Source organism: Arvicola amphibius, chromosome 9 (genome assembly GCF_903992535.2).
Source record: "Arvicola amphibius chromosome 9, mArvAmp1.2, whole genome shotgun sequence".
NCBI classification, from domain to species: domain Eukaryota; kingdom Metazoa; phylum Chordata; class Mammalia; order Rodentia; family Cricetidae; genus Arvicola; species Arvicola amphibius.
This window is the reverse complement of record NC_052055.2, coordinates 4,919,628-4,946,674: the sequence shown is the minus strand read 5'-3', so window position 1 is coordinate 4,946,674 and position 27,047 is coordinate 4,919,628. Positions and strand designations below refer to the sequence as shown.

Genomic DNA, 27,047 nt, shown 5'->3' with positions numbered 1-27,047 from the left:
TTAAATATCTTGTCACATAATACAATCCTTTATACAAAGAAAATTTTATTGATGAAAAGATCACACAAAAAAAGTTCTTGTGTACAAAGTTTACAAATGTGGAAAAGTTAGCATTTACAACATTTTCCATACAGTACATGATAATTTTAATTTAAACTTTAGCAGAAGATCAAACAGCCCAAAAGCATCCAAGAAAATGCTGCTCAAGAAATAATACTTAATGAGAAACAAATTAAAGAAATTCCTTAGTGTTTTCAAGTATGTTGTTCAAACTACATCTGTTCATGCAGGGCTCCACCACTGTCTGTTTCCCTACTGCTGTCAGCACAGTTTCTTTTGCATGTTTTGTTGCAGATATGAATTTTGCATGGCATCTGAAACAGATACAATACAAAGTGTCTGTAGTAGTCTAAAAAATTTAAGTTTTAAAGAAGAATGAAAACTAAATGTGGTGGCTGAAGCCTTTAGTTCTAGCACTTGGGAGGCAGAGGGAGTGACATTCTGTTAGTTCAAGGCCAGCCTGGTCTACATACTGAGTTCCAGGACAGGGTTTACATGGTAAGACCCTGTCTCAAAAAAAATAAAAAATAATAAAATAAAAAAGTTATGAGCAACTATAAATATCTATAATTCAATCTTAAGCGGTCACAAAACCTTAAAAAATAAAAAAGGAACTCAGTAGCTTGGTGTAATTTATAAAACTAACATTTCACCTGCTAATTTAAGATGCAGAAGGTAGGAGGCAGGGCAATCAAGGAGGGACACACTGTCTGCACAGGCATCTCCTTTCAAAGACCTGTGAAATCTTCAAATGTCAACACTTATAAAACTCACAAAAGAATGCTGTTTTACAAGTTTCTGAAAAATTCAGTGTAACAGCTACCATAGTATCAAAGTGTTATCAAAATATTAGAACAACAGCATAAAAATATTTGAACCGATTTTTCAGGATTTTCAAAAATTTTCAAATACATAAGTATTTTCAAATATATATGTTTACATATAAAAGGTTCGATGATGAGTTTTAAATACTTCAGTAAAGAAAAATCCTGGTTTTATATCAAAAGAATGAAACAGCATAACATCTTAAAATACTTTAATAAAAGAATCTTCACAAATAGAAGGAAGATTCCTCTAATGCCCTCCCCACTCCCTACAGTTCAAAAATATTATTAACCTGAATGTTTCCTCTTTTCCAGGTATAAATGCATTGTATTATTCTTGAAATCTGCATCCCCTCCACCCCCAGTATAACAGTAGACAAAAAGCCAGCAGTGGTGGCGCATGCCTTTAACCCCAGCACTCAGGAGGCAGAGGCAGGCGGATCTTTAAGTTGGAAGCCAGCCTGGTCTACAGAGTGAGTTCTAGGACAGCCAGGGCTACAGAGAGAAACCCTGTCTCAAACAACAAACAAACAACTGGACAGTAGACAAAGCTAGTTTAAGTGCAAAGAAGAATGTAACCTTGATTTTCTTTCTGCAGTGTTGGGAGATGAGCCCAGGTCCTCAAATATCAGGGTGAGGGCTCTACCACTCTGTTAGTCTCCCCGCCAGCTGTGGTTTTGTAAAAGAGACAAATGCATTGGATAAAATGTTTCTTCAAGTGTCTGAATGAGCAGCTGCACCCTGCTCTTTTCTAACTCCGGAGGCTGAGCGTACCAGCAGAGAGGCGGAACCTTTGAGGCTGCTCGCCTCTGAAGAACTGGGGACCTGCCAACTGTTGCACTTCACTGGGCCAGTCTCAGTGGCATCGCTCTTTGGGCTTACCCTAGAAAAGAAGAAAGTTGACACACGTACATACAGAGGCACAAAGGATGTCAACCATCCCTCTAACTGCTGCTTGTTTACCTGCAAGCAGCTCTGGCGCTATCAGAAGACAATCCCCTAAAGCTCTTGGGTAGCACTTCAAATCACAAATAATTTTCTCAGATACAACCTTTGCTGACTTCAGAGACTTCACTCAGTGCTGTCCTGTATGGCCAAGCCTGGGATCTCGCAGGGAACACTTTCTCGGGCAGATTCCTGCTCCCAGCATTCTGATCCCCCAGCAGTGTTAAAACACAGTTTTAGGAATACAAAGATGAGCAAGACCTCAGCTCAAACCCAGGGGAGGGTAAAGCATCTAGCTAGTTACAGCCAGGTATATGGACGCATTATGGGAACACAAAGTATATTTCAGCCCTGTCTGAAAGGGCTTAGGTAGAACAATCTTGAGTTTGCTATAGTCAGCTATCAATATTCTGGACAGGGGGGATCCCCAAAAACACAACCAGCCCTGTGTTTTGGTTACTTTTGATCATTAGGGAAAATCTACCATATCTTTTCATGTTTGAAAACTAAAAACATTTTATAATCATCTTTGTATAAAAATCACCTTAGATACAGAATAATACAATGTGTTCTGTTTCCTTGAGATGCTTCTTTCTTGCTACTTTTATAACTCAGGCTGGCCCTGAACTTGTGTTGTATGTAACCCAGGTTGACCTCAAATTCATGACTCTCACAACCCCAGCTCCGCAGTGCTGGGATTACAAGCACAGACTGCCATACTTGGCTATGATGTCTGATGGGAGTCTGGCCTGCATTTCAGATACACTTTAAACACTTACCTAACTGTCAAATAACTCTTAGCAATTTCAATAAATGAACATCACTTTCCAACTCAAACATAATATATTAAGATTTCTTAAAACTAAAAACTAAACTATTAAGTAGCATATCTACTGGCTGAAACCAAACTTCCTTGAATTAAAATTCAATGCTTTCATTCCGGATGCAATATGTGCCAAAAAAAAAAAAAAAATGAATAATGCTCTATTTCAAATGACGACAATCAGACAACAGTTGGTTAGCCTCACCTTCCTTCACTTGGAGCCCCTTCCGACACAACGCTTTTTTCCTTCACACTGCCATCTCGGCCTTTCCTGTCATTCTGTTCCACAGGGAGCTTGGAGCTGGATGCTGCCAGGGAAGCAGGTTCTCCACAGTCCTGTTCCTTCGCTCTGGGGGTGTTTGCTCTGTCTGCTCTCGCCTCTTTCACGGATGCTTCCGGGGAGGTCTGGATTTCTGTGGAAGTTTCCTGTCCTAGGTAGTCATGGTCAGCGATGGCCATGGCAGAGGTGCCGTGGTCTGCCGTCCCTCCTGTGCTGGTTCCCATGGACTTGGAAATGACCTTCAGCTTATGCGTCCCTGGTTTGCTGTGTTTCTTCTTGTGTTTCACCTTAGAATTGTGCTTCAGGAAGAACTCACAGGACTCTTGCAGCACTCGCCGGCTTTCACTGATGGGGCTGCGGGGAAACCCAGGGAGAATGTGCTCAGCCCATCGTGAGGGTTACAGGCAGACTCTCCTCAGTTAGGAGTTCTATATGGTCTGTAGCATTTACAAAAGCGGGGTTCCTACATCAAGAAATCTTTTGCGCAAACACCTTCTTTGCTTTTGCTTACAGAAGCAGCATACTAGTGAGAAATTAAAACGGTCAGAAATCAAAGGCTGAAGGCAAAGGAAATACAAATCAGCAATGGCACTGACTGTATTTCTGTCACACAGATATATGCTAAATGTAGGGGCGAGCCAGAGAAAGAGGACACAGCATAACCTTGACCTCTGCTTTCTAACGTGAAAGTTGACAGGTTTTAGTGACGTGAGTGTGGGTGTTGGTCTGGACTTGTTCCCTGTATTGATTTGTCATGTGTATTGGTTTAATAAAATGCTTACTGGTCAGTAGCCAGGCAGAGAATATAGGTGAGGTGACCAGAAGAGAATTCTGGGAAGAGGAAAGGTTTGGTCTGCAGTCGTCACCCAGACACAGAGGAAGCAAGATAAGAACACTTCACTGATAAAAGGTACCAAGTCAATTATGGGCTAATTTAAGATGTAGGAATTAATTAGTAAGAAGCCTGAGCTAGACCTCTATGTATTCCTTTGGGACTGAACGGCTGTGGGACCGGGCAGGACAGAAACCTCTGTCAACATATGGGTACATAAATAAGAGATACAACACAGATAACAATAAAGATAACAAAGTGCTTGTTAAATGTAATTTCCAGCCTTCAAAAATTCTTAGTAAAAAAGCATATGGTTCTGAATTAAAATATTTTGGAGGCAGGGTCTTGCTATACAAGTGAACCTCAAATTTGCCATCTTCCTGCCTCGAGCCATCAAATGTGGGGGCTACATGTAGCCCCCCGTCCAGCTACAGTTATGAAATCTGTACCACAAAGTTTAATAATTAAGTCATTAGGAAAAAAAATCTAAAGCACATTATACACAATATATATAGAGAATCAAAATGAACTATTTATTCCTAAGCATACACTGATATTACAGAACATCCCATTAGTTTGAATTGTTATCATTTTAGGTAAAAAAACATCGGCATTTTGTTCTGTTTCCTTTAAAACAATCTAAGGCAATTAGTCCGCACTTACTCTCGCTTGCGGTTTCGTCTAAAGAACCCAGCCCATTCCGTGCAGGTCTTTTTGCTTCCAACCCAGAAGACCGCAGAGATGCCAACAATTAGTGTCATCAGATATTTGATCATGAATAGAGCCAGTTCTGGTCGAGCTTTTGGGTTTGCCTACAAAAACAAAATAATAACATGAAGAAAAATCTACATTGTCAAGGTAAAGTGTGAGCAAATTACACATCTTCAGTCTGTTACGCTGCAAAAAGTCTGAAATAAATAATATGAGAAACAATAGTTTTAAGTTCAATACATTTTTATGGCGTTCTGAACAAGGAACTTTTAAGTATATCAAAATATGTCTCTCAACAGAGAAAAATACTTATGAGTCTCAGGATCTTGGCATGACCTCTTGACCTTTTCCTCTCCTATTGGTAGAGGGGCCTCTCATAATTATTAAAATATTTGTCTGCAAGTATTTACCTATTTTCCTTTACTATAATCTATGTTTAAAATGTATTTAGGGGCTAGAGGGATGGCTCGGCCATTGAGAGCACTTGCCGCTCGGTCCCGGCAACACATAATGCATCACAACCATCCATAACTCTGTTCAGTGCCCTCTCTTGTCCTTCCTGGCACCAGGCATACATGTGGTACATATACATACATGCAGGCAAACACTCATATGCATAAAAAGAAAAAATTAACAGACAATCAAACTCATATTTCCTAGCCTTCTGCATCAATGCACATGATAATAAGATTTGTTTGGTTATCACAGAACAAACATTAAGATGTGAAAATGTAGAAATTTCATAAAAAGTAAAATCATGCTTTTGTTTAGGCTAACATTTTCAAATACTATCCTAAGTGTTCAAGTGTCACACAGATTGCATTCTTGTGTGTTAATTTGCCCAGAGCCCCACCCACATCAACGCAGGCAGCGCTTCGCTTTGCAAGGCTTGTCCTTTGAGGGCTCCTCACCCAGCCCCTATCTAGACTCATCCAGGTCACCCCCCACCCAGTGCCAACTGCACGGAATGTGGCAGAGCTCATCCCTGCATTATCCAAAGTGAGTCTTCAGGAGAAGCCAAAGATCAGGAAGAAAGAGGGAGAGCAGGAGGGAGGGGAGCGAAGGTCCAGGGCCTTAAAATGCTCAGCAAGTCCTCGGCCACTAGGCTACATCCCAGACACGTCAAAGCTATCTTAGATTAATGAAGTTATCGGAGAGAGAGTCTAACTGCATTGCCCAGGCTGCCTTCAAACTCAACAATTCTTCTGCCTCAACCTCCCAAGCACATAGGCACACTGCCAAAATTTGCCTTTTAAAAACCCCCAAATTTTTATTTAACAAGTCAACTGAAATGCTTTCAGAAATTATATATTTTCAGGAATTTAAAATTTTTAATTTTAAAAACAGCTCCTTATACTAATCATAAGCATCAGAGACACAAGAAACATTTTCAGTCGTGCGTTTTCCTCGGTTAAGAATGACAGGATGGGCTGGGCGAAAATCAAATTCTATTTTTAGAACACACACTGCACAAAAGGTTAAACCCAAACATAGCATTTTCCTACTAATAGAGGTGGGAAAAAAAAAGGCAAACAAACCTCTCCAATTCAGTAGAATTTACTTTTCCTCTTAGCCCTCTGATGAGGCCTATTCTTCATACTTGCTAATCTGCTTTTATAACCCAATTTAATTATTTTCGATTTTAATGCTTAACATAACTGCAGGAGACTTGCTGTATTATAACTGTAACGAGAAAGACCGCTTGAGGAATGAACTCTGGGCACGTCACCCAGCCTGACTGGTGCACAGGGAATGGCCCCCTCCATCTGGTAGGTCTTCTCAGGCTGAAGTCTCATTTCCTGACCGTGACTAACACAAGTGCACTGACTGCCAGGACATGAAAAGCCAACAGTGGCGTCATCCAAACGACATCCTACCTGATAAGGACACGGGATGCGGTACTGGCGGCAATGGTCGGAGAACCAAGTTATCTCCCAGGTGATCCTGTTCACGAGCTCATAGACATAGCAACCAAGAAGTGTCACCAAGGGCACGAGATACAGGCCACTGAAGACTCCAATTCGAATCATGAATTTCTTGAGTTTCTCTTGGTTTCGGCCGTCGTGCTGTATGACTTGTCGGACATGATTCAAGGAAATGATGCCAGCTAGAAGGAGAGACAGCCCCACAAACACACAGAGGCACAGGGGCAAGAGGACAAAGTACCGAGAGGCATCCAGATCATACAAGCCGACGAAGCAAACGCCGCTAATATTGTCCCCCTCGACTTTGTTCATAGCGAGCAACATGACAGTCAGAAAACCCGGCATGCCCCAGGCAACCGCGTGGAACCACACTGCTTTCTGCTCGATGGCCTCACAGCTCCACTTTCTTCCCGCGGCTAAGAACCAAGTAATGGTGAGAATTACCCACCACACCGTGCCGGCCATTGTGAAAAAATACAGGAACATAAAGACCACGCTGCAAGCCTTGTTCTTCGACCCCAGCACAACCGTGTCCCCGAGCTCCAGTTTCTCGTCTGCCTTGTTACAGGCTGTGCTATTGCCCAGCAAAAACCCCACAAAGTACATGAGAGACACGATGCTGTAACAGACGGAGTAGTAGATGATTGGTCTCTCGGGGTATCGGAACCGCCGGACGTCAATTAGAAACGTGAGGAATGTGAACAGAGTCGCACAAAGACAGAAGATTGAAACGATTCCTATGAAGCTCTTGGCAAAGTCCAGCTCATCACTTTTAAAATACATGTTGGGGCAGGGAGGGGCACACTGGTCAATTCCCAGAAACTTATAGCCTTGTTCTCCCGAAGCCTTAAGATGCTTTGGACACCAGAAGCCAATGTCTCTTGGGACTTGTTCTGTTTTCCTCTGAGGACCAGAGAGCTCTGTGTGAGGATCGGGAGTCACGGGAGCAGCGTCATCACAGGGTGGCAGCCTGTAAAGACCACAGAGACTCAGGGTGTGAGGTCAGCATGGAATGACATTCCCATTAATTCTCTGAGAACTTCGGGCAGATCCGCAATGCACTCTGATCAGATTCTCGCCTCTTCCCCAAGCCCTCTCAGGTCTACTCCACTTTCCCAGTATAAACCACGACCCTGTTGCACTCAGAGCTGATGGGAAACAGCAAGGCTGAGAGATTATCTTTAGCGTTGGGTAGAGTTTTGAAACCAACTAAAATCTGGTTGTTCATGAAGCCTCAGCTCACTTAAATGCATCAACAAGAAGACAGGAAGCCATAAAAATCTACTTCCTCAGAAGATAATTAAGTCGCATCATAATTTTAAATATTTTCTGCTTTTAAGACAGAATATTTAGGAGGGTATATAGTTTACTTAATTCGGTAATCCCCAGACAAAATACTGGCTTGCCTTGCTATGGCATATGAAATATAAATCCCAAGGAAATCAGCCGCTCTTCATTTCCAGGTACATGGGACTGAGTGTGAGCCTCTGCACACATGGGACTGAGTGTGAGCCTCTGCACACGCGGGGCTGAGTATGAGCCTCTGCACAGGTGGGGCTGAGTGTGAGCCTCTGCACACGCGGGGCTGAGTGTGAGCCTCTGCACAGGTGGGGCTGAGTGTGAGCCTCTGTGATGGAGGAGTGTCTATGTGTTACTTTCATTGGTTAATTAATAAAGAAACTGCTTGGCCCAATAGGACAGAAAATTAGGTAGGCGGAGTAAACAGAGCAGAATGCTGGGTAGAAGGCAGTGAGCAGATGCTTCAGGCAGTCACCATGCCTCTCCTCTCAGAGATGGACGCAGGTTAAGATCTCTCCTGGTAAGCGATCCACCTCGTGGTGCTACACGGATTATTAAATATGGGTTAATCAAGATGTGAGTAAGAGGCTGAAATTAATGGGCCAGGCAGTATTTAAAAGAATACAGTTTCCATGTAATTATTTTGGGTAAAGCTAGCCGGGTGGCAGGACACAGCCTGCCGCTCCATCTACACCTCTGCACACGCGGGACTGAGTGTGAGCCTCTGCACACGCGGGGCTGAGTGTGAGCCTCTGCACATGAAGGGCTGAGTGTGAGCCTCTGCACACGCGGGACAAATGCTCTTTTCACTGAGCCCTGCCCCCACCCTACGTTCTTTCTCTAATGCTCATGGCAATGCTGACTAATCATGTGACCAAGGGAATAAAACTAGGTTGGCTGTGAGAGGTGACAGGTGGAGCTTACAGTCTCAGAAGGACAAGACAGCCATCAGGACAGGGTGAGGACCAGCTTGCTCACATCACTGGCCTGACTGGCTATTTGCTGGAGCAACACACAGCTAACTCTCTTCTGTGCAGAACTGTACCACTGAGCTGAATTTGGGTGCACTGGTGTTATTTTGAAGGGTCTATATGGTTTAAAAAACAATGAGAATGCATTCAAAATAGAGCAGGCTAAGATAAAAATAGCAAATAAGAGGCTAGAGAGATTGCTCAGCGGTTAAGAGCACTGGCTGCTCTTCCATAGGACATACTTTTGGGAGGGTGTGTGTGTGTGGTGGCACACACCTTGATTCAGGAGTCAGAGGCAGGATGATCTCTGTGAGCTAGAGACCAGACTGGTTCACAGAGTGAGTTCAAGATCAGCTGGGACTACACAGTGAGACTCTATCTCAAAACAAAGACAGGGAGATAGAAATAAATTCCTCCAAAATAAATGCTCACAATCTTTCAACTTTATTAAAAAAAATGTGCCATCATTTAGTTCTGTTTATTATGTTTTTAAATAAAGCAATAAAACAACCCAGTCATCTGGGTGGTGGAAGCACCTGCTGATGGATTACAAAAGGAAAGTACATTTTCTTTCTTAAAAAATTTCAGTTTTGAGCCGGGCGGTGGTGGCACACGCCTTTAATCCCAGCACTCAGGAGGCAGAGGCAGGCGGATCTCTGTGAGTTCGAGACCAGCTTGGTCTACAAGAGCTAGTTCCAGGACAGGCTCCAAAGCTACAGAGAAACCCTGTCTCGAAAAACCAAAAAAAATAAAAATAAAAATTTCAGTTTTATGTTTCTGTGTGTGTGTGTGCATGTGAACACAGGTGCGCGTGAAGGTGAGCAGGGTCGGGTCCTCCAGAAGCTTGAGTTACAAGCGGCTGTGAGCCACCTAATATGGGTGCTGGGAAGCAAACGACAGTCCTTTGCAAGAGCAATACAAGTCAGCTTTCCAACCCCAAAGTGTGTTTTCTTGCAGCTGGGACAGGCGCACAGTTAGGGAGAAAGTGTGGCTACGGAAGACTGAAAATGAGGGAAAGAAAGAGGACGAGAGGAATCAGATCCCAAGCCTTCCCCACGGTGTGCTGCACAGTCTGTGCTACAGGGAAAGACAGGCGGGGCGGGGGGGGGGGGTGCTCTTAGGAGGAGGGACGCTGACCACTGGCAACACGGTCCTGGCATAAAAAGTGTGCCTGGACCCTGACAGGCTAGGAGCTGTGCCTCCAAGAACTGGGGTGCTTTTCCCACCTGTCCTAAAGCAAAGGCACTTGGAAGGGTAGAGGCATCGTCCTGGGGACCCAGAGCCTAAAGTGTGCCGTTCCTCCAGCGTCCTACAGTAAAACAGAAGCTGCCTGTGTGGATGTTAAAGCTTCCAGCAGGCTCGGACTAGGGCTGCCGTCAGAAATTCTCCTGCTTTTGTGTTTGCAAGATAAGATGCCATAAAACCCCGAAGACCTTTTTTACATCTAAGAAGAAATGAGAATATTTCTAGTGATCAATCAGTGGTTTAAAAAGAGATGTTCATCTGCTCTATACTAGTGAGATATGCATGGTTTGATGTTGGGTTTACACAATTTTATAAAAGAGATGGAGATTCCACTTCCCAATGTGACCTTTCAGGTATTCCCAAACATAAAACAAATTTGATTTGATATAAGAAAATAATGTTTCTCAACAAAATCCGACTCTGTAGATTAAAACTCTGAGAAGAGGAGGAAATGTCAGCATCAATACCAGCCGCTGTCTCTGTGAGTCACGACCTCCATGCTTTGAAACTGTGCCGGCAACCCCAGAGAGAGAGAGCGTCTTTCCCACAGACACTACCTCTGAGAACACCTAGAATTTATGTATTTCATCCTCCTTCCATTAAGATGTAAGATCCAGGACAACGGGAATTCTTTTCTGCATATCTTTAGTGCGTAGGTCGGGGGGCATATCGTAAAAAGGCCGTGAAGATCATGTGAAGGGTGTTGCGTTTTCTCTCCTGCTGGCATCATCCTCCATGACTCGACCATCCTGTGGACAGCTCATTAAACTCTGGCTTCTGAACTTTCTTCTCTCCAGTGGTAATCCCCACTCCAGCCTGTTACAGGAAATGGGGAACCGGCCATTTCCTGTAATCAACCCGGTACCCCGCCTCTGCTCTGTAAGCGTTCACCCATCTTACAGCGTGTCCTCAGGAACTGTCTGTACCACCTTTTCAAACCTCCCTGGGACGTCCTGCTTTCACATGGCGGTTCTCTAACTTCTCCCTTCAGTCCTCATCCATTCAGACAGTCACTGGCTAACTAACGTTGAAGTAATACCCTCCTTATTGTTCCTTCATCTTACTCTTCCCTTTTATTATTTATTCTGTGTGCTTGAGTGTTTTGTCTCTATATCTCTGTGTGGATGCCTGGTGCCCTCAAAGGCTAGAAGAGGGCTTCAGATACCCTGGAACAGGACAATAAGTTGTGAACTGTCATGTGGGTGCTCGAGGACCAAACCCAGGTCATCTACAAGAACAACAAGTGCTCCTAAGCCATCCCTCCAGCCCCTCACGCTACCCTTTCTCATCTTTGCACTGTATCCATCTGATAAAACTCCAGCCACAGACAAACCCAAATATCTGCTTCCCAGGTGACAGGCCGATGCACCCACCACTGCTGCAGAATATTTCGAGGGACCAGAGCATCCACTAACTCAGGGTAACCCACATTTCCTAAAGTGACACAAAGCTCTACAACCTGCTCGTTCTTTCACTTGCTCCACCTGTCTGTCGCTTCTCAAAGTTATAACCCAAACCCACCTCCCCGGCTCAACAGGACCCAGGCACCAGCTACTTCCCAACAGACACTAGCAGGCTCCTGCCTTCTCTAAGAGCCTTGGTGATCACACAGCCCTACCGTCCTGGGCCATCCTGACTCTGTCCCACCATTCTGATGGAGGCGCCTCTATCACATTTGTGCTTGGGATCCTGCCTTCTCCTTGGACTTCTATGGACTGTTTCTCCTACCTTGTATGTGCCTGCTTTCCCTCGATCCTGGAAGCTCTTTAGTAGTCCGTATTGCTCCTTTATCTTTGTACTAAATCTGTCCAATAAAACCCTAACCACAGATAAACTCTATTTTCTCTGTGCTTTCCGCTTCTCACCACTTATCCCATTAGAGGAAATCTCCTGGGCTTCCTTTTGGCTGCCACACCCTCTTCCTCTCTTTCAACACCCAGTTTCCTGAAGGTCGTTCGTGTGTCTGACTTTCTCTCCCACTCCCTCCACATCCTCAGCCCCGCATCTGTCCTTTGTCCCCACTGCTCTAGTAAGAGGGGAGACTCCTCCACAGTGGCTGAACCTGGTGCCACCTCATCCTCAGATTCCTCCCTCCTTTCTGGACACACATTTTGCACTTTTCTTACTAGTTCAGTTGTTACCAAATGACTGACATCTTGCCAAAAAAACTGTATGTAAAGGGCTAAACTCTCAGAGGCAGCTGAGGTGAACTCCCGACTCATCAACGCTGGAAAAGGGAGGCAGCCTGAAGTCCTGAGGTGAACTCCCAAGGAGAGATTTCCAACAGCCCTCATGCAACCAGTGAGAGAGCCCTGCTCTACACAGAAGCCACTCCTACGCCAACACACCTGGCAAGCCCCTGCTCTCAGCAGAAGACATGCTAGGGACCTGGAAGGGCCTAACTACTGCTTCTCTCTCCTCCTCTGGCCCCTCATCACTACAATTACACTCACTGTCTTGCGTTTGTTTTATTTGCATTTCGAGCCAGGGTCTCATAACATAGCCTTGAACTCTGGATCCGCCTGGCACAGCCTCCTGAGCACTAAGAGGACAGGCACGTGGCACCATGCTCAGCTTCTCACAGGCTTGTTAATGCCCTGCTATGCCAAGCTCTTTCCTGCCACAAGATACTGAACGAGTTGCTCCTATTGTCTAGAATGTTCTTCCTGTCTCATCCCCTAACCAGCTCAGCCTTATCCTTCATGCTTGAGGTCCACTCCTAAACCACGGTCAGCTCCTTCTTGACCACTCCCCAGCCCCAGTTTAGACCAGAGGCAGCAGGGTTCTCATATAATTATGCCCGCCCCTTCGCTGTGTCTCTCACAGGCATCAGCACACTCCCTGGCACAATTACTTGAGTATCATCTGCCCCTTCTTCCTCACTGTAAGTTCCCTGAGAGCAAGAACTAAGTCTGTTTATTGCTAACCAGCAGGTCGACCGTGCACACCACTACTGTGCCCACCTCTTGAGTGGGCGGCAAACATGCGTTGAGTCAACTAATGCTAGCGATATCCCGGAGCGCTAACAATACTAAAACTCCATTAGGATTTAGTATTTGTAGTTTTCATTTCAGTGAAGAACAAAACTCACCTGTTACATTCAAGTTCTTCCGGCCACCGGATCCCAAAAGTGTCAATTAAGCTTTTGCAATCAGAATACACTTTCTCACATAATTTACGACACGGTGGAACCACATGGATTTGCTCTGTGCACGTTGGTACGAAAGCTTGGCAAAGGAATAGTTCAACGTTTGGTGAGCACTCCAGGTTCGCGACAGGCAGAAAGTGCTATTAAAAGACAGAAAGGCACAGTTAGAAAGACGTTCATCACGGATGCGTTCAGATATACTTTTTTACTGAGCCTCTAAACGAATCTTTAACTGTTTCTTTCAGGGAGATTAATTCTTAAGGTAGTAACTTTCTCGTCCATGGGATTTATGTGTGAGTCCTTCACGTAAGATGGTAATTATCATTTTATAGGTTAGACCATTTTTTTAGAAAACACGCCTTATCACGGTTCATTGTCCTCTGCACAGACATCCGTCACCCAGCTTTAGTTTACAGGTGACGTCACTGGGCAGCAGACACTGCGCTAGGCTGGGAACCCAGCAGTGAGTGGAATAGAGGTCCTTCCGTTTCATTTGACCCTAGTGGTGAAGGCAAACACCACAGAACAAATATTACATAACAACTTCTTAGATTTAGATAAGGATAAGCTGCAGTGGGGCGGGTGGAAGGAGAGCCGCGTTAGTAAGGATGTAGGTAGAGGGTGCCTCTCCAGGTGACAGGTGAGCAGGCTCTAGTGAGGTCAGAAATCACGACTGTGGCAGAAGTGACAGGAACAGAATGGGAAACCACTTGCGACAGCCGCCACACTGAGTCCAACGGTAAATTCCAAGTCTTTATTCTGTTTATGTCACCAACCAACACAATTCCTCTTTCTGAACATTTTCCTTTTGTCTTACAGGACACTAAGGTTTTGGATCTCTATCCATTTCACTGACTGCTCCTCTTTTGATCGTCTATTTAAAGAAACGCTCTACAGCTCAGATCCTGCGCCTCCTGCCGGAACACGGCTCCGGGGAAACCCACCAGCACCGCCTCTCTCTCTGTGCACTCCAGATGTGAACATCTGCTTCCCCACAGCTCCATTAGGCTGTCGCCTACCACCTCACACTCAGCCCCGCTGTGTCCAAACTGCCCCCAAATGTCCCATCTCATGACGCCCAAGCTGCTCAGGCCAAGAATCTTGAAAATAATGAAAGAACTCATTCTTTACTGTTTTTCCTTCACTTTATATCCAGCCGTCAACAAATCCTACAATTCTTCCTTCAAACTATATTTCAAATTCAACCACCTCCCTTCCGCTTTCCCCCACCCCGTCCACTCAGCAAAACATCCCTGGCGACCACTTCTGTGATTTTATATAAGTGGAACCATACAGTACGTTTTCTGTTTTGTTGTTCAGCTTCATCATCACAGGCTTCCATGGCTTATTCATGTATTTTAGTTATGTGTGCCTGTGTGAGATTATGTGCTCCATGTGTGTCTGCAGGTGTCAAGAGGCCAGAGGGCATCTGAGTCCCTGGAACTGCAGTCACAAGTGGCTGTGAGCCATCTGCTATGGGTACCAGAAACCCCACTCCTGGTCCTCTGCAGAGGCGGGAAGTGTTCTCAACTGCTGAGCCAGCTCTCCAGCCCAAGGTCGTTACTGTGAGATGCATCCATGTTGTTCTGTGGAGCCATCGTTCACCCCTTCTAACTGCTGAAGAGTTTCCCACTGCGTTGCTACACCGATCATCCAAATGCTGATGGGGAAGTGTCCACGGGGTATTTCAGTGTCGAGTAACTACCACCTAGCAGTTAAACTCCTGCCAGAGAAGCAAGAAAGCTAACTGCCGATCTTCACCTCTTCTTCTGTTCCTCCAAGTCCAATCCCCCAGTCTCATCCCTAGCTCTTTAGCAAAACATTCGGCTATGGCCTCCCTCACTTTCTGCCCCACACCCAGTGGGCTAACTAAGCAGATCCTGGTGGAACACCCTGCTTTCCTCCCTCCTGTGAGGCACCTCCGCCACACCCAACCCCTCCACATTCCTAAGTCTCAGGTCCCTGCTATGGGACAATGGTCTTTTATCCTGCCACTTGTATTTTAATAAAATGCTGATTGGCCAGTAGCCAGGCAGGGAGTATAGGCAGGGCAACCAGGCAGGAAGTAGATGCAGGGCAATGAGAACAGGAGAATTCTGGGAAGAGGAAATGATCAGTCTGCAGCCGTCACCCAGACACAGAGGAAGCAAGATGAGAATGCCTCTTTGAAAAAGGTACCAAGCCACATGGTTAACACAGACAAGAATTATGGCTAATATAAATTATAAGAGTTATAAGAAGCCTGAGCTAATAGGCCAACCAGTTTATGATTAACGTAGACCTCTGTGTTTCTTTGGGACTGAATGGCTGTGGGACCTGGTGGGACAGAAACCTCTGTCAACAGGTCCCAATACCCAGAAACACATTTTACCTGGAACCCCCAGTGCCCACAGCTATCAGGACCCCAGATTTTCCTACAGGCAACACACAGACACCACACACTCCTAAGAACAAGAGAGGAAATAGAAACCAAAGAACAAAACACCCACCCAACAAAGACAAAATACCAGCACCTAGATACAATCTTCCCAATCCCAGATGTCTAGATGCCAGCGTAAAAACACAATCAATAACAGCTAGGACAATTATGTCTCCACTAGAGCCCAGCAATTGTACCACATCAGGCCCTGGATATTCCAACATAGCTGAAGTATAGGTGAAAGACTTTAAAACAGCCTTTATGAATATGACAGGGCTCCCTAAGTGTTGACAGCCAGATGCTTCTGTAGAAAGCATGTAAGGGTGCAGTATTGCATCCTAGCAGAGACACTGCTTTTCACTGCCATAGTGAGCAGATGGCAAGCACTCAAGAACTGATGTCCAGTCCAACGGCAAGATGAACGTCACACATGTACTTCCGCTCTGCAGATTTCCTCAGGACAAGCGCAGCAAGGTGTGGGATACTGAGCAGCTTCTGGCTTCTCAGCCTCCCACTAGCCACTGTTGGAGCACCCAGTATGCCATATGAAAGCCAACCTAACAAATCTACTTTTAATACATATTTATTCTATGGGTTCTGTTCCTCTAGAGAGCCCTGACACAAATAGTTTGCCTACTACAGCAACACTGACATTTATATACAGAAAAGAGACTAGAGCAGACACTGAAAACTGAAACTCTGTCTGAAGGCTAGGCTCACCAGTTAAGGTGTGTGAGACAGGGGAGTGGCTGGCAGCAGCTGCCACCTAGATCCCGCAGACCTTTCCTGGAGATGTGAGCACAGAATCGTCAAGACGTCAATTTTGCATAGATAAAAAAGAGAGCCTCATTTTTTAGGTAAGAAATCTCCCAAATCTTGAGTCCTGGCACTTTAACTGATACATTTAAAATGCTGTGCAGGAGGAAGAACACATGTCCTTGGGTCAGATCCAACAGAAGCCACTAACTTTCAAGTTGATGCGGACTAGGAAGACCAAGACGCAAGACTTAGTCTTGGGGCCTTAGAGGACCTTTGAGTTCTCAAAACATCTGTATAAACCTCATCTAACCAATAAACGGTTAAGTGGGAAGTACAAAAGAGCCTGACGCACTGAGCAAACAAAGGCACAGCTGCTCTGGCCAGGGAGGAAACCCTGCCTGCTGAGAGACTCCTCTAGGTTTCCTTCCCCAGTGACCTCACGGCACCTCGACATCACAGACCCACAACTACAGAGCTGGGCCAAGCCTCCAGATCACAAGGAGAATGTGCCAGTTTCTTATTGCAAGTTATTTTGGAAATTCCAAATCTATGCTGGACTCACTGTTACTGTTAGCAGAACCTCAACTATGGATTGCAACTCTTATACACCTATAAATTCTTATTATAATATTACAAATCTTATAATTATCAAAACTTACAACAAGCTTTTTTTTTTTTTTTTTTTGGTTTTTCGAGACAGGGTTTCTCTGTGGCTTTAGAGCCTGTCCTGGAACTAGCTCTTGTACACCAGGCTGGTCTCGAACTCACAGAGATCCGCCTGCCTCTGCCTCCCAAGTGCTGGGATTAAAGGCGTGCGCCACCACCGCCCGGCATACAACAAGCTTTTTAAGATACCACGATAACCCTGAGAAGCAGCCTAGCAGATAAAGGGGTCAGGCTCTGAGAGGTTAAGTAACGTTGTACAATGAGGCGAACTTGCCATCGAAAAGAATTCTCAAAGACTAGTCCGTAGATCAAAAGCTAAAGCGACTCTCAGGAACTTCTTGGAAAGGCAGATTGGCCGCTCGAGCTCAGATCTACTGATTTGGGAACTGGGGTTGGGACCAGAGATCTATTTGGTAACCCTTCAGATGAGAACCACACTGCCTGAGTCAGCTCTTCAGCTCTGCATCTTAATTTCCCTGCCAGAGACCCTGAACCACGCCGCTGTTTCACAGATGTCAGACCTACACGCTTTACACTGAGGCCAGAGGCCTACGCTCCAGACCCATGGTAAGACATAAGAGCAAATAAATTTTTTCTACTGAATTAAAGGGACTTTCCCCCCTTGATTTTGATACTAGTCCTAACAGTGAGCAAAACAACGGGATATCTAGAGAATCTAAATAACATCTAGATCACCAACCTAAGTCACTTCTCATGAACTGGGAGCTATGGGACTCACCTACTCGTGATGTCAGGCGTACCCACCCAATAGCATTCCGTCTTCAAGTAACTAAGCATATCTTAAAGACAGGGAGCAGCACCATAAGCGGATTGTTATTGTTTAAGTTCTTAAAATTTCTACTTCTGCCATATTGCTGTTTTTTCCTTAAAAATTGCTGATGGACTGGGGTGTAGCTCACTTTTGGACAGCTTGCCTGGCACACCCAAGGCCCTGCATCCAAGACCAGCGCAACGGAACAAACAGCAACAGCAGCAGTACTAATGGCCTTGTGGAGAGTTCCCTTTGACTAAATGACAGAAGAGGAACAATAGCATCCTGGTTTATACAAGCTGGCCCAGCCAAGAGTCATATCATGTCAACTTTATTCAGAGAGAGCCCTAAGTAAATAGAATTTTAACTATTATATCTTACCCATATTATAAGCTGAAAGGCAGTCTGAGATAAGAAGTTACACTAATAGAATATGAGTAATAACCAGATAGGGATATTGTAAAAAGAAAATTTGTTTTAAATTCTGTGTGTGTATGTGAGAGGGGGGGGAGGGAGAGAGAGGGAGAGAGGGAGGGAGGGAGCATAGCATACATGTAGAAGTCAGAGGACAACTTTTGAGTTCATTTTCTCCTTCTACCTGTGGGTCCCAGGGATGCACCTTAAATCGGGCTTGGCGGCAGGCACCTGTACTTGCTGAGCCCCTTGCTGGCCCCACATGGTTATTTTAAAGAGGAAGATGGGAGGACTTGAGACTGGAAATCTGGAAAAGTATGTGAGCACATTTTTTCCAAAACGAGCCTATAATGTCTAGTGATTTGGTTGTGTGTGAACGCGGGCCAAAAGGTTTCAATGCAGAGGAAGCTCTTAACCATGTAGACTAAATAGCCACTCTGTGGAGTCAATCAGATTTTTTGTTTTGTTTTTGTTTTTTCTCATTATTCCAAGATTCGATTGTTAAGGCTCCAGAACAAAGGGGTCATGGTGGCAGGAAGGAATATCTAAATTCAAGATATGACTTCCCCTTGGGGCTGACCTGGCTATTGCTGAGGTCAGGATGCCTAAAGCAGGGCAGCAAACAGTCTGGAGTCCTTAATACATCAGCACATCCAGATGTGCAGCCGCGTAAGTCAGACCCCGGATCCCTTCCCGTCAGCATCTGCCCTCAGTGAAAGTCTAAGTTCTCTTAAGTAGACTCCCCCTACGTCAGGGTCTTGGGTGTAATTTGTTTCCTTTGAGCTTGGGCTCCAATTCCCATCTGCCTGTTAAGTATGCAAGCTGCCCCGAGCTGCCCCGAGCTGCCCACTGCTACTCTGGTCAACTCCTTTCCTGCCTGACTGGTCCAGATGCCCTACCTTAGGGAGAAAACAGAAACCCAAAGAGGCTCCTTTTACAGAGTACAAAGAACCAAAAGTACACACACACACACACACACACACACACACACACAAAATAAAGCAATGATGAGAGCAAAATAATATTAAAATAGTTCTAATAATATTAAAATAGTTCTAAATGTGCATTCTGCAAACAAAATAAGACATTTGCTTACTGAGCAGCTGTGGGCAAAAGGCAATCTAAGAATACAAACCTCTGCTGAAAACTATAATGAAATAGTAAAACAAGACCAGATAGATCGTTTTCTATTTCTTTGATGAGACTATAAATCCCACGAGAGCACGGAGGTCTATATGATTCATTGTCATATGCCTCGCAATTGAACCGTGTCTCTATTATTGATCTATGCACTCAAATAACTTGTTAGACAGATACCAGCTAGTCTCAGTGAAGTATGCAGAAAAAGTGCCTTGGGTTGGCCATGCCAGAAGTCCTGAAAAGGGGGGACTAGAATTTCTAACTGTGGTACTGAAAGAAAGAAAGGGGTTTGATTTTTTCTTTCTTTTTTTTTTTTTAAGAAAAGATCAAGGGTAAATCTAAGCAGAGTGGTCCTGCAGCACTATTTCAGCTGGGCTGATCTCAGTTCCTGATTAGGAACATTTATCGTTTTCCTGAAGCGTGGGCCGGAATCCTGTTGGTACTTGGCAAGGGGCTGCAAGTGTCTAATTTTCATTTCAGAACTTATGCTCTCTACTCTAGGTGATGCTCAGGACTGCCCACGATTGCACGTGGCTTCGCTTCCTGCTAGAGAAGGCACCAGAAAGAAAGCGGCCGTCTAGTGATTGTGATGAGACCTGAGAGACAACCAAACAATCTCCAGAGCCGCTGACAAAAGAAAGTGAGAGTCCTTAGAGAGAAAAGAGACAACAAACTGCTTTGCTGTTCCCAGGCTGCCTCTGTGTCACCCACGCTGCCTGACACTTCTTATTGTTTTTAAGCTCTCTAAGAAGAACTTATTAATTATCTAGAGGTATTAATTCATCCCAAAAATAGCAGATAGTGTCCTGAAGATTTAAAAGACATGGATGGACTTGGTTCTTTGAGTACAATGCTTTCATAACCTTACCTTGAGCCACAGAAAGGGGGAAGGAAACCTATGCCACAAGGCTGTTCTCTGACTCCTTTAAGTACACTGCACACAAGCACACATTGCAAATACGCAAAATAGAGAGGAAAAAACTTATTATTTACCTACAATAATCACCACAATCTTCCCTGTGTGGACAAGCTCTTCAGAGGGTATGACTAACAGCATCCTAGACTGCAGGGTACCAAGAAATGAGATGGGAGTCCGTGCCTATCCACAGACCCCTTTCTGCTCACATGAGAGTCTATCTTTACTCTGAATACCTAGAAGTAGTCAAGGAACCTTCCCTGTGTCTACAACACCACCTCCCAAGGGAAGGTGAGTGGAGGTCTACAGCAGCCACGACACTTCCAGCTGAGCGCACTCTGAAGTGTTTATTTAGCTCTGTGGCTCCTGGAGTACCCGTGAGATAGCTACAGCCATTTTACACCCTAAGAACAATGCAGCTGGGCCACATGAAACATCTGCTCTCCTTTCGAGATGGGAGTAAGAATGAAGAGAGGTGGTAAATGACACCAGGACAGAGTCCCCTGGATTCCCCCCAAAATACAAAAAAAAGAAAATGTCTAAAAAAGTCACCGTACAACAGGAACACCTTTTCTAAGATGCCTGTCAATCCTGCGTCTGACCATCCCTTTTATTTTTAATTGAATATTAACACTTTAATAGTACATATTAGCGGGTAGAAAAGTTTTGGATTTTTTTTTTGGTTTTTCTGTTTTTGTTTTTTATGGCTTACTTCCTTTACACTGTTTAAAAGCAGAATGGCCACTTGCTAGTCTAAACACAACGCATGACTCTGCTTCAGCCTGGACCTCAACAAAGAATAATACAATATTCCTGTTTCCATTTTCCCTAGAGCAACCTCAGTCCTAGGGAATGAAATCATTCTCTCACAGGATGTCAGCCTCGTGGGTTCTGAAACGATGCTCTAGCCAGAAAACAAAGGGAACATAATGGAAAAGCAGCGGCCATTTGTTTTCCCACCAGGGAGAGTTCACTCACACAACATCCTTTTCTTACAAAGCCAAGCTATCAACCAGAGCCACACTTAACTCTTTGTAACACAACAGCCCTTACGATTAGGTAACAAAAAGAGGAGGAAAAACGGGAATCTCTTATTTTAAGATCCTTTTGACCTGTGATAAATTTTTCTAGAAAGTCATATAGAGTGGGGTATGGCGGTCTACACCTTCAATACCAGCACTCCAGAGGCAGAGGCGGGTGGATCTCTATGAGCTAGAGGCTAGCCTGGTCTACATAGCAAGCTCTAAGCCAGACAAAGTCATGTAGTGAGACGTTGTCTCAAAAACAACAAAACTCATACGGTGGAGGAGAGTGGAGCTGGAGAGATAGCGCAGTAGTAAAAACCGTTAGCTGGCTGCTCTTGTAGAGGACCCATTTCCGATAGCTTATCACTGCCTGTTATTCCAGCTTCAGGGGATCTGTGCCTTCTTCTGGTCTCTGCAGGTACCTGCACTCACAGGCAATGCTTTCACACAAGCATATGCACACACACACACAGTTCAAAATGATAATAAAAAAATTTAAATTCACACTTGGAGTCTGGAAGAATGGCTGAAGGAGTGTCTTAGATATTTTCTCTATTGCTGTGATAAAGCACCATTACCAAGGCAACTTACAGAAGAAAGAGTTTATTTGGGGCTCATGGTTTCAGAGGATTAGAGTCCATGACCATCACGGTGGGAGCATGGTGGCAAACAGGTATGGTGCTGGAGCAGTAGCTGAGAGCTCACATGTTGATCCACAAGCAGGAGGCAGAGAGAGAGAGAGAGAGAGAGAGAGAGAGAGAGAGAGAGAGAGAGAGAGAGAGAGAGAGAGAGGGAGGGAGGGAGGGAGGGAGGGAGGGAGGGAGGGAGGGAGGGAGAGAGAGAGAGAGAGAGAGAGAGAGAAACTGAGAAAGGTGTCAGTTTTCTGAACCCTCAAAGCCCACCCACAGTGGCATGCCTCCTCCAAGCGAGGCTGTCCCTCCTAATTCTTCCCAAATAGTTTCACCAGCTGGGGACAAAGTAGTCACACCTTATGAAAGCCTAGGGGGGCCTTTCTCTTTCAAAGCAGTAAGAGCTGTAAGCATGGAAATCTAAGGTCGAGTTCCCAGCACCCACATAAGAAGCTGAGCATGGCTGTGCATGCCTGTGACCCCAGCAACAGGGGAAGAGACAGGTATGTCCCAAAGACTTGCTGGCCAGATAGCCTAGCCAAAGCAGTGAGATTCCGGTTCAGTGAGAGATCACATCTCAAGACAATACAGTAGAAAGCAACGGAGAAAGGCACCCACATAGTCCTCTGTCTGGCCTCTCCGTGCCCTACCACACACAAATGAATAATCATATGGAAAGTAAATAAGATACAGCCTGGATAACATACTATTAAGAATGAATAATAATGTTTATTTATCCCATGATAGTCTATCTGTAAAGCAAGGGCTAGCAAGGTACAGCTCGCAGGCCTGCCTACTGTTCACTTTTGCAGACACATGGAAGTTTTACCAAACACAGCCATGCTTATTTGTTCACAGACTGTCCATAGCAGCTTTCCTGCTCAAATTGCAAAGGTGGACAGCTGTGCCAGAGCCTGCTGGTCTACAAAACCCAATATATGTGGCCCTTCATGGGAAAGGTTTAACTAGTGGGTCTTAAACTTTAACAAATCATAACACTGGATGAGCTCGTTAAACAGCCATGCGGTCTTCAGAGAGCTGGGTTTCTAAGGTGCTCAGAAGCAGCTGTCTACGAACTAAACTTTGAGAGCCAGAGTTCTATCTTATCTCATCACAGATTAACAAAGTCCCATAATTACCTAAACTCAGTAAAAGAGACTAGCTAGCAGAAAATGAAAATGGAGTCATCAAAGGAGGGAACAGTTGACAAGATGATGCAATGGGGAAAGGTACTCGCCTGACAACCTGAGTTAGATCCCCAGAACTCAGAGTGGAAAGAGAAAGCCCACCTCCACACATAGTTTCTGACATCCACATTGGTACTGTGCATGGCACATCTGTACACACACACACACACTAACACCGTACATATACACACATATAATAATAATACATTTTTTAAAGGAGAGGAATGGGATAGATCTCTTGACTTACATGGAATTCTTGGTAGCTAAGAAAGTACATTTGAGGCAGGCATGGCGGTGAGTGCCTATAATTCCAGCATTCAGAACATGGAGGCAGGAGGATCATGAGCTCAAAACCAGCCCGGGTTAGATAGCCAGTTCTAGGCCAGTCTGGAAAACACAAGAAGACCCTGTTCATTAAAAAAGAAAAGACATCCTGTCCAACTGGTAGACTTCTCACCCCTGCCACTGGGGAAGCAGAGGAAGGAAGGTTTTAAGTTTGAGGTCTACCTGGCCTCCAGAGATTGTTCAAGACCAGACTGGGCAGCTAAGCAAGATCCTGTCTCAAAAGAAAAAGTCTTTGCAAAAAGACAAGAGAAGAACAAAGGAACAAATGGCTGCCATGACAGCCACAAAATTCTTCAGTCCGTATTTTAAAATGAATTCACTGGACGTGTAATAGGACACCTGGACAGTGCCAAAGCCAGGAGCATGCGGTGCGTGAAGATACAGGAAGAGACTGGAAATGTCAGCACACAAATAAAGAGGAAAACCCTTCTTGAGGGGTCCAGACAAAAAACTACCTGGGGAAGAAGCTAGGTAAGTAAAAGACAACTTTTTAAGGTAGAAAACAAACACTTGTCTTTAAAAAAAAAACTACATATGTACATGTGGCAGAAACCAGTTTTACTGTTTTTAAAAAAGCCTTTCCCACAGCCGAGTGCGTCCTTCTGACCTTCCACTGCCATCCTACATGAAGGAACTCAGGGTAAATGTTAGGAATTTACAAGGTCACTGCCAGCATTCAGACTTAAAATGCACATAGCTACTACACAGAGAGGAAGCCAGACTAAAACAGGTACTTGAAGAATACTCCCTGGAAAATGATCTATAACATAGCATCATGGGAGAAAGCAAGAAGGAACACAGTAATTAGGGCCTGCTGGTGTTCCCACACATACTTAGGGTCCTGATTAATCAATGGAAGTCTCCCCGAATCCTTTGTTGAGTGTTCAAAAGAACACCTCACAGGGTTGAGGATATGGCTGGGTGGGAGACCGTGCTGCCTTGGAGAGACGGTGTTCAGTCCACCGTGCCCCTCATCTGATAAAGGGAAGGAGACTTTGCATTGGTTTGGGAAACTACAACATTGTAACTTGTGACTGTCTTAAAGTTGCATCTTTGTATCCAAAACTGTCCTGCCCAGACGGGAGTCCAGAATGAGGTGGTCAGACAGCTATTCAAGGAGACAATGGAAGACCATCAAAGCTGCAAGATCAAACGGAGCCAGTTTTAAAAGTTCTAGCCAGAACTACTGAAACTACAAATTGTAACTTGTGACTCTCTTAAAGTTGCGTCTTAGTATCCAAAACTGTCCTGCCCAGACGGGAGTCCAGAATGAGGTGGTCAGACAGCTATTCAAGGAGACAATGAAAGACCATCAAAGCTGCAAGATCAAACGGAGCCAGTTTTTAAAGTTCTAGCCAGATTCTGTTTCTAGGGGTTTCGTCTCTTGGAGACAGCCTGACTTTAGGAAAAGCTTTACTGCCTTCAGCTTTTCTAGAGAAAGATTACAAAACAACACACTTGTCTCTTCTTTCCTTCATGAAACTTATCAACCTAACAGATCTGTGTGGCAGGGCAGGTTCCTGTCTCTACAGGTAGCTCTTTCTTCCCACACCTCCCTCAGACATTAGCCTATCTCTAAACCAGAGGCAGGTAGGTAACCGAGGCACCTGGGGCAATCTTTAGTGTCACCCTGCTCTTCACCCCACAAGTGGGGTTTCTTCTCACAAGTAACGACGTACAGAAAGAACACATACTTAAATGTCATGCCTGAGAAAAAGTCACTTTTCTGGTAAACATTGTCCTTAATGACAAAACGTTCCAGTAATTTATTGGCTTTGGAAAAACTAAACCAAATGACAAGTATCTTTTTAAAAAACACGCTCAAGTTTCTTCAACTTTAGCTCAACCATTGAAAGAATTCAGAATTCACCGTTTCAGAGAAGCAACCATCCAAAACTCAGAAAAGTGAAATGTTTTGGTCATCTGCAATCACCGTTCATTATGAACTAACCCTTCTTCTAAACAAATTAATGTGCACGAAACATGGCAGGGGGAAACTAAATTTTCAAAAGTAATTTTAAAAACATGATTGGTTAAACAAAACAAAGACTATATTTAAAGATTAAAAAGTGATAATTAAAAACTACATATAAACCAATTTATATGACTGACCTCCATCTCCACAGCAGCAGCCCCCTGGTCGTAGTGACCCATCAGGTTGGGGAAGAAGGTCATGTTGTAAGCCATTTTCATACATCTGGGGACCGTGATCGGCTCGCAGGTGAAGAGGCTGTGTCCTCTTACCGAGGGTAGAAAAAGGCACAGCAACAGAAATGGGGCCATTTCCATTTTCTTCAGACTTCCGATTTTACCGCATGGCTGGGGTTAACCTTAAACCCCTCTCATCATCAGAAGATTCTCATTCAGAGATAAAAAAACGTTCAAATGCCTCCTCATTCCATTATTTTCACCCTTTTGCGGGAAGCTGTTTCCTGAAAAAAAAAATGAGTTCTGGGTCAGCCGCTGTAAAAAACAAACCCAAAGTGTGTTATCAGCCACATCTGTCACTCAATCAAGTGCATGTCAGACTTCCTTCTAGGTAACTGACACTGGGGGAAATGATGGGAAGTTCCACCCTAGAGATGCGTTTCCACCTGCCTCGGCATGGAATGTATCATTTTGCTAAGGAAGCTTCCATTCTGGAGAGCGGCTGATGGGAGGTTTAGGAAGAAACGCTGGGCCAACGTGAGGTGAGCAGGTTGGAGGTGGGGAAAGGGCTGGAAGGGAGGTGTGGTGGCGTGCAGCCAAGGGTCCCTCGGTAATCTTGGTAATCTCTCTATTGGAGGAAAAACAGTCCTAGTGGGATTCCCTGAGACCCAGAGTTCTTTAACTTTAGCACTCGCTCCCACAGCAGTCTTCCGCGGATATGCTTTTCCTGTTTTCCCAAAAGGCCGCTCTGTCTGGCCGGGTTGACCGAGGTCCCCAGGGAAGAGCGGGCCAGCCTGGTGAGTCTACTTTGCTGTTAATCTCACTCTTCCCTTCGGTGCGCTCACCCGTGCCCTCTCCGACCCGCGTCCCACCCAGCGCAAACCTTCCATCCGCAGCTCCAGGCACCGGTGTGGGTGGGGGGCTCCCCTGAACTCCCGGTGCCCCGCGCCTGGGCACCTGTCCCCGGCCTGCAGCCGAGCCGCGGCGTCCCGGGGCCTGCGGGGACCCCGGAGTCAGAAGCACCTGCGGCGCCCGCCCCGTCGGGTCGGCCGGGTCGCCTCACCTCGGGCGGCTCTCTGTCCGCGTCCGCCGGCTCGCCCGGCCGGGGAGGGGTATGCTGGGGTGGGGTACGGCGGGGTGGGGGGCAGCGTCCGGGCCTCCACCGCCTCCGGGGCCTCGGGGGGAGCGAGAGCTGGGCGATCCCGCGAGACTGCGTGCGCCGCCAGGTCGGCCGGGCAGGTTGGGGCTCGCGGCGGCAGCGGCAGCGGCTGTGGGACCGGCCCTGCGCCCCGCCCCGCCCCTCCCACCACCGCCGCCGCCGAGCTGGCGAGCCCTCCGCCTGCCCGGCCCACGTCGAGCCGCCCGGCGGACCCAGCCTAGGACTCACCGACAGCCAATCCCCCCATCCGGAACACACTTCCCGCGCGTGGATCTGCTCCGTGGTGTCTTCGGGAGTTGGCCTGCATGTAACTTCCCGGGGACTTGTCTAAAAAAAGCCCATTAACTCGGGCGCTCTGGCCACCCACTCGACGGCAGGTGCTGGTGGCACTCCAGCTCCGGCTAG

At 45.6% G+C, this 27,047-nt stretch overlaps 1 protein-coding gene across 2 annotated transcripts; it reads right to left on the bottom strand.

Moving 5' to 3' along the window:
- Fzd6 (frizzled class receptor 6) lies at positions 1-26,654 on the bottom strand. Of its 2 annotated transcripts, none has more exons than XM_038342369.1 (7): positions 26,547-26,654; positions 25,448-25,767; positions 13,007-13,203; positions 6,353-7,370; positions 4,428-4,576; positions 2,858-3,286; positions 1-1,767 (listed from the first exon to the last, which is right to left on the bottom strand). In XM_038342369.1, the coding sequence occupies exons 2-7, from the start codon at positions 25,622-25,624 to the stop codon at positions 1,599-1,601; spliced, it is 2,139 nt and encodes a 712-aa protein (XP_038198297.1). In that variant the 5' UTR covers positions 25,625-25,767; positions 26,547-26,654; the 3' UTR covers positions 1-1,598. The 2 variants fall into 2 exon arrangements, with proteins under 2 accessions (XP_038198297.1, XP_038198296.1); XM_038342368.1 differs by having other exon boundaries at positions 26,367-26,599.
- Between the last annotated feature and the right edge of the window lie 393 nt (positions 26,655-27,047).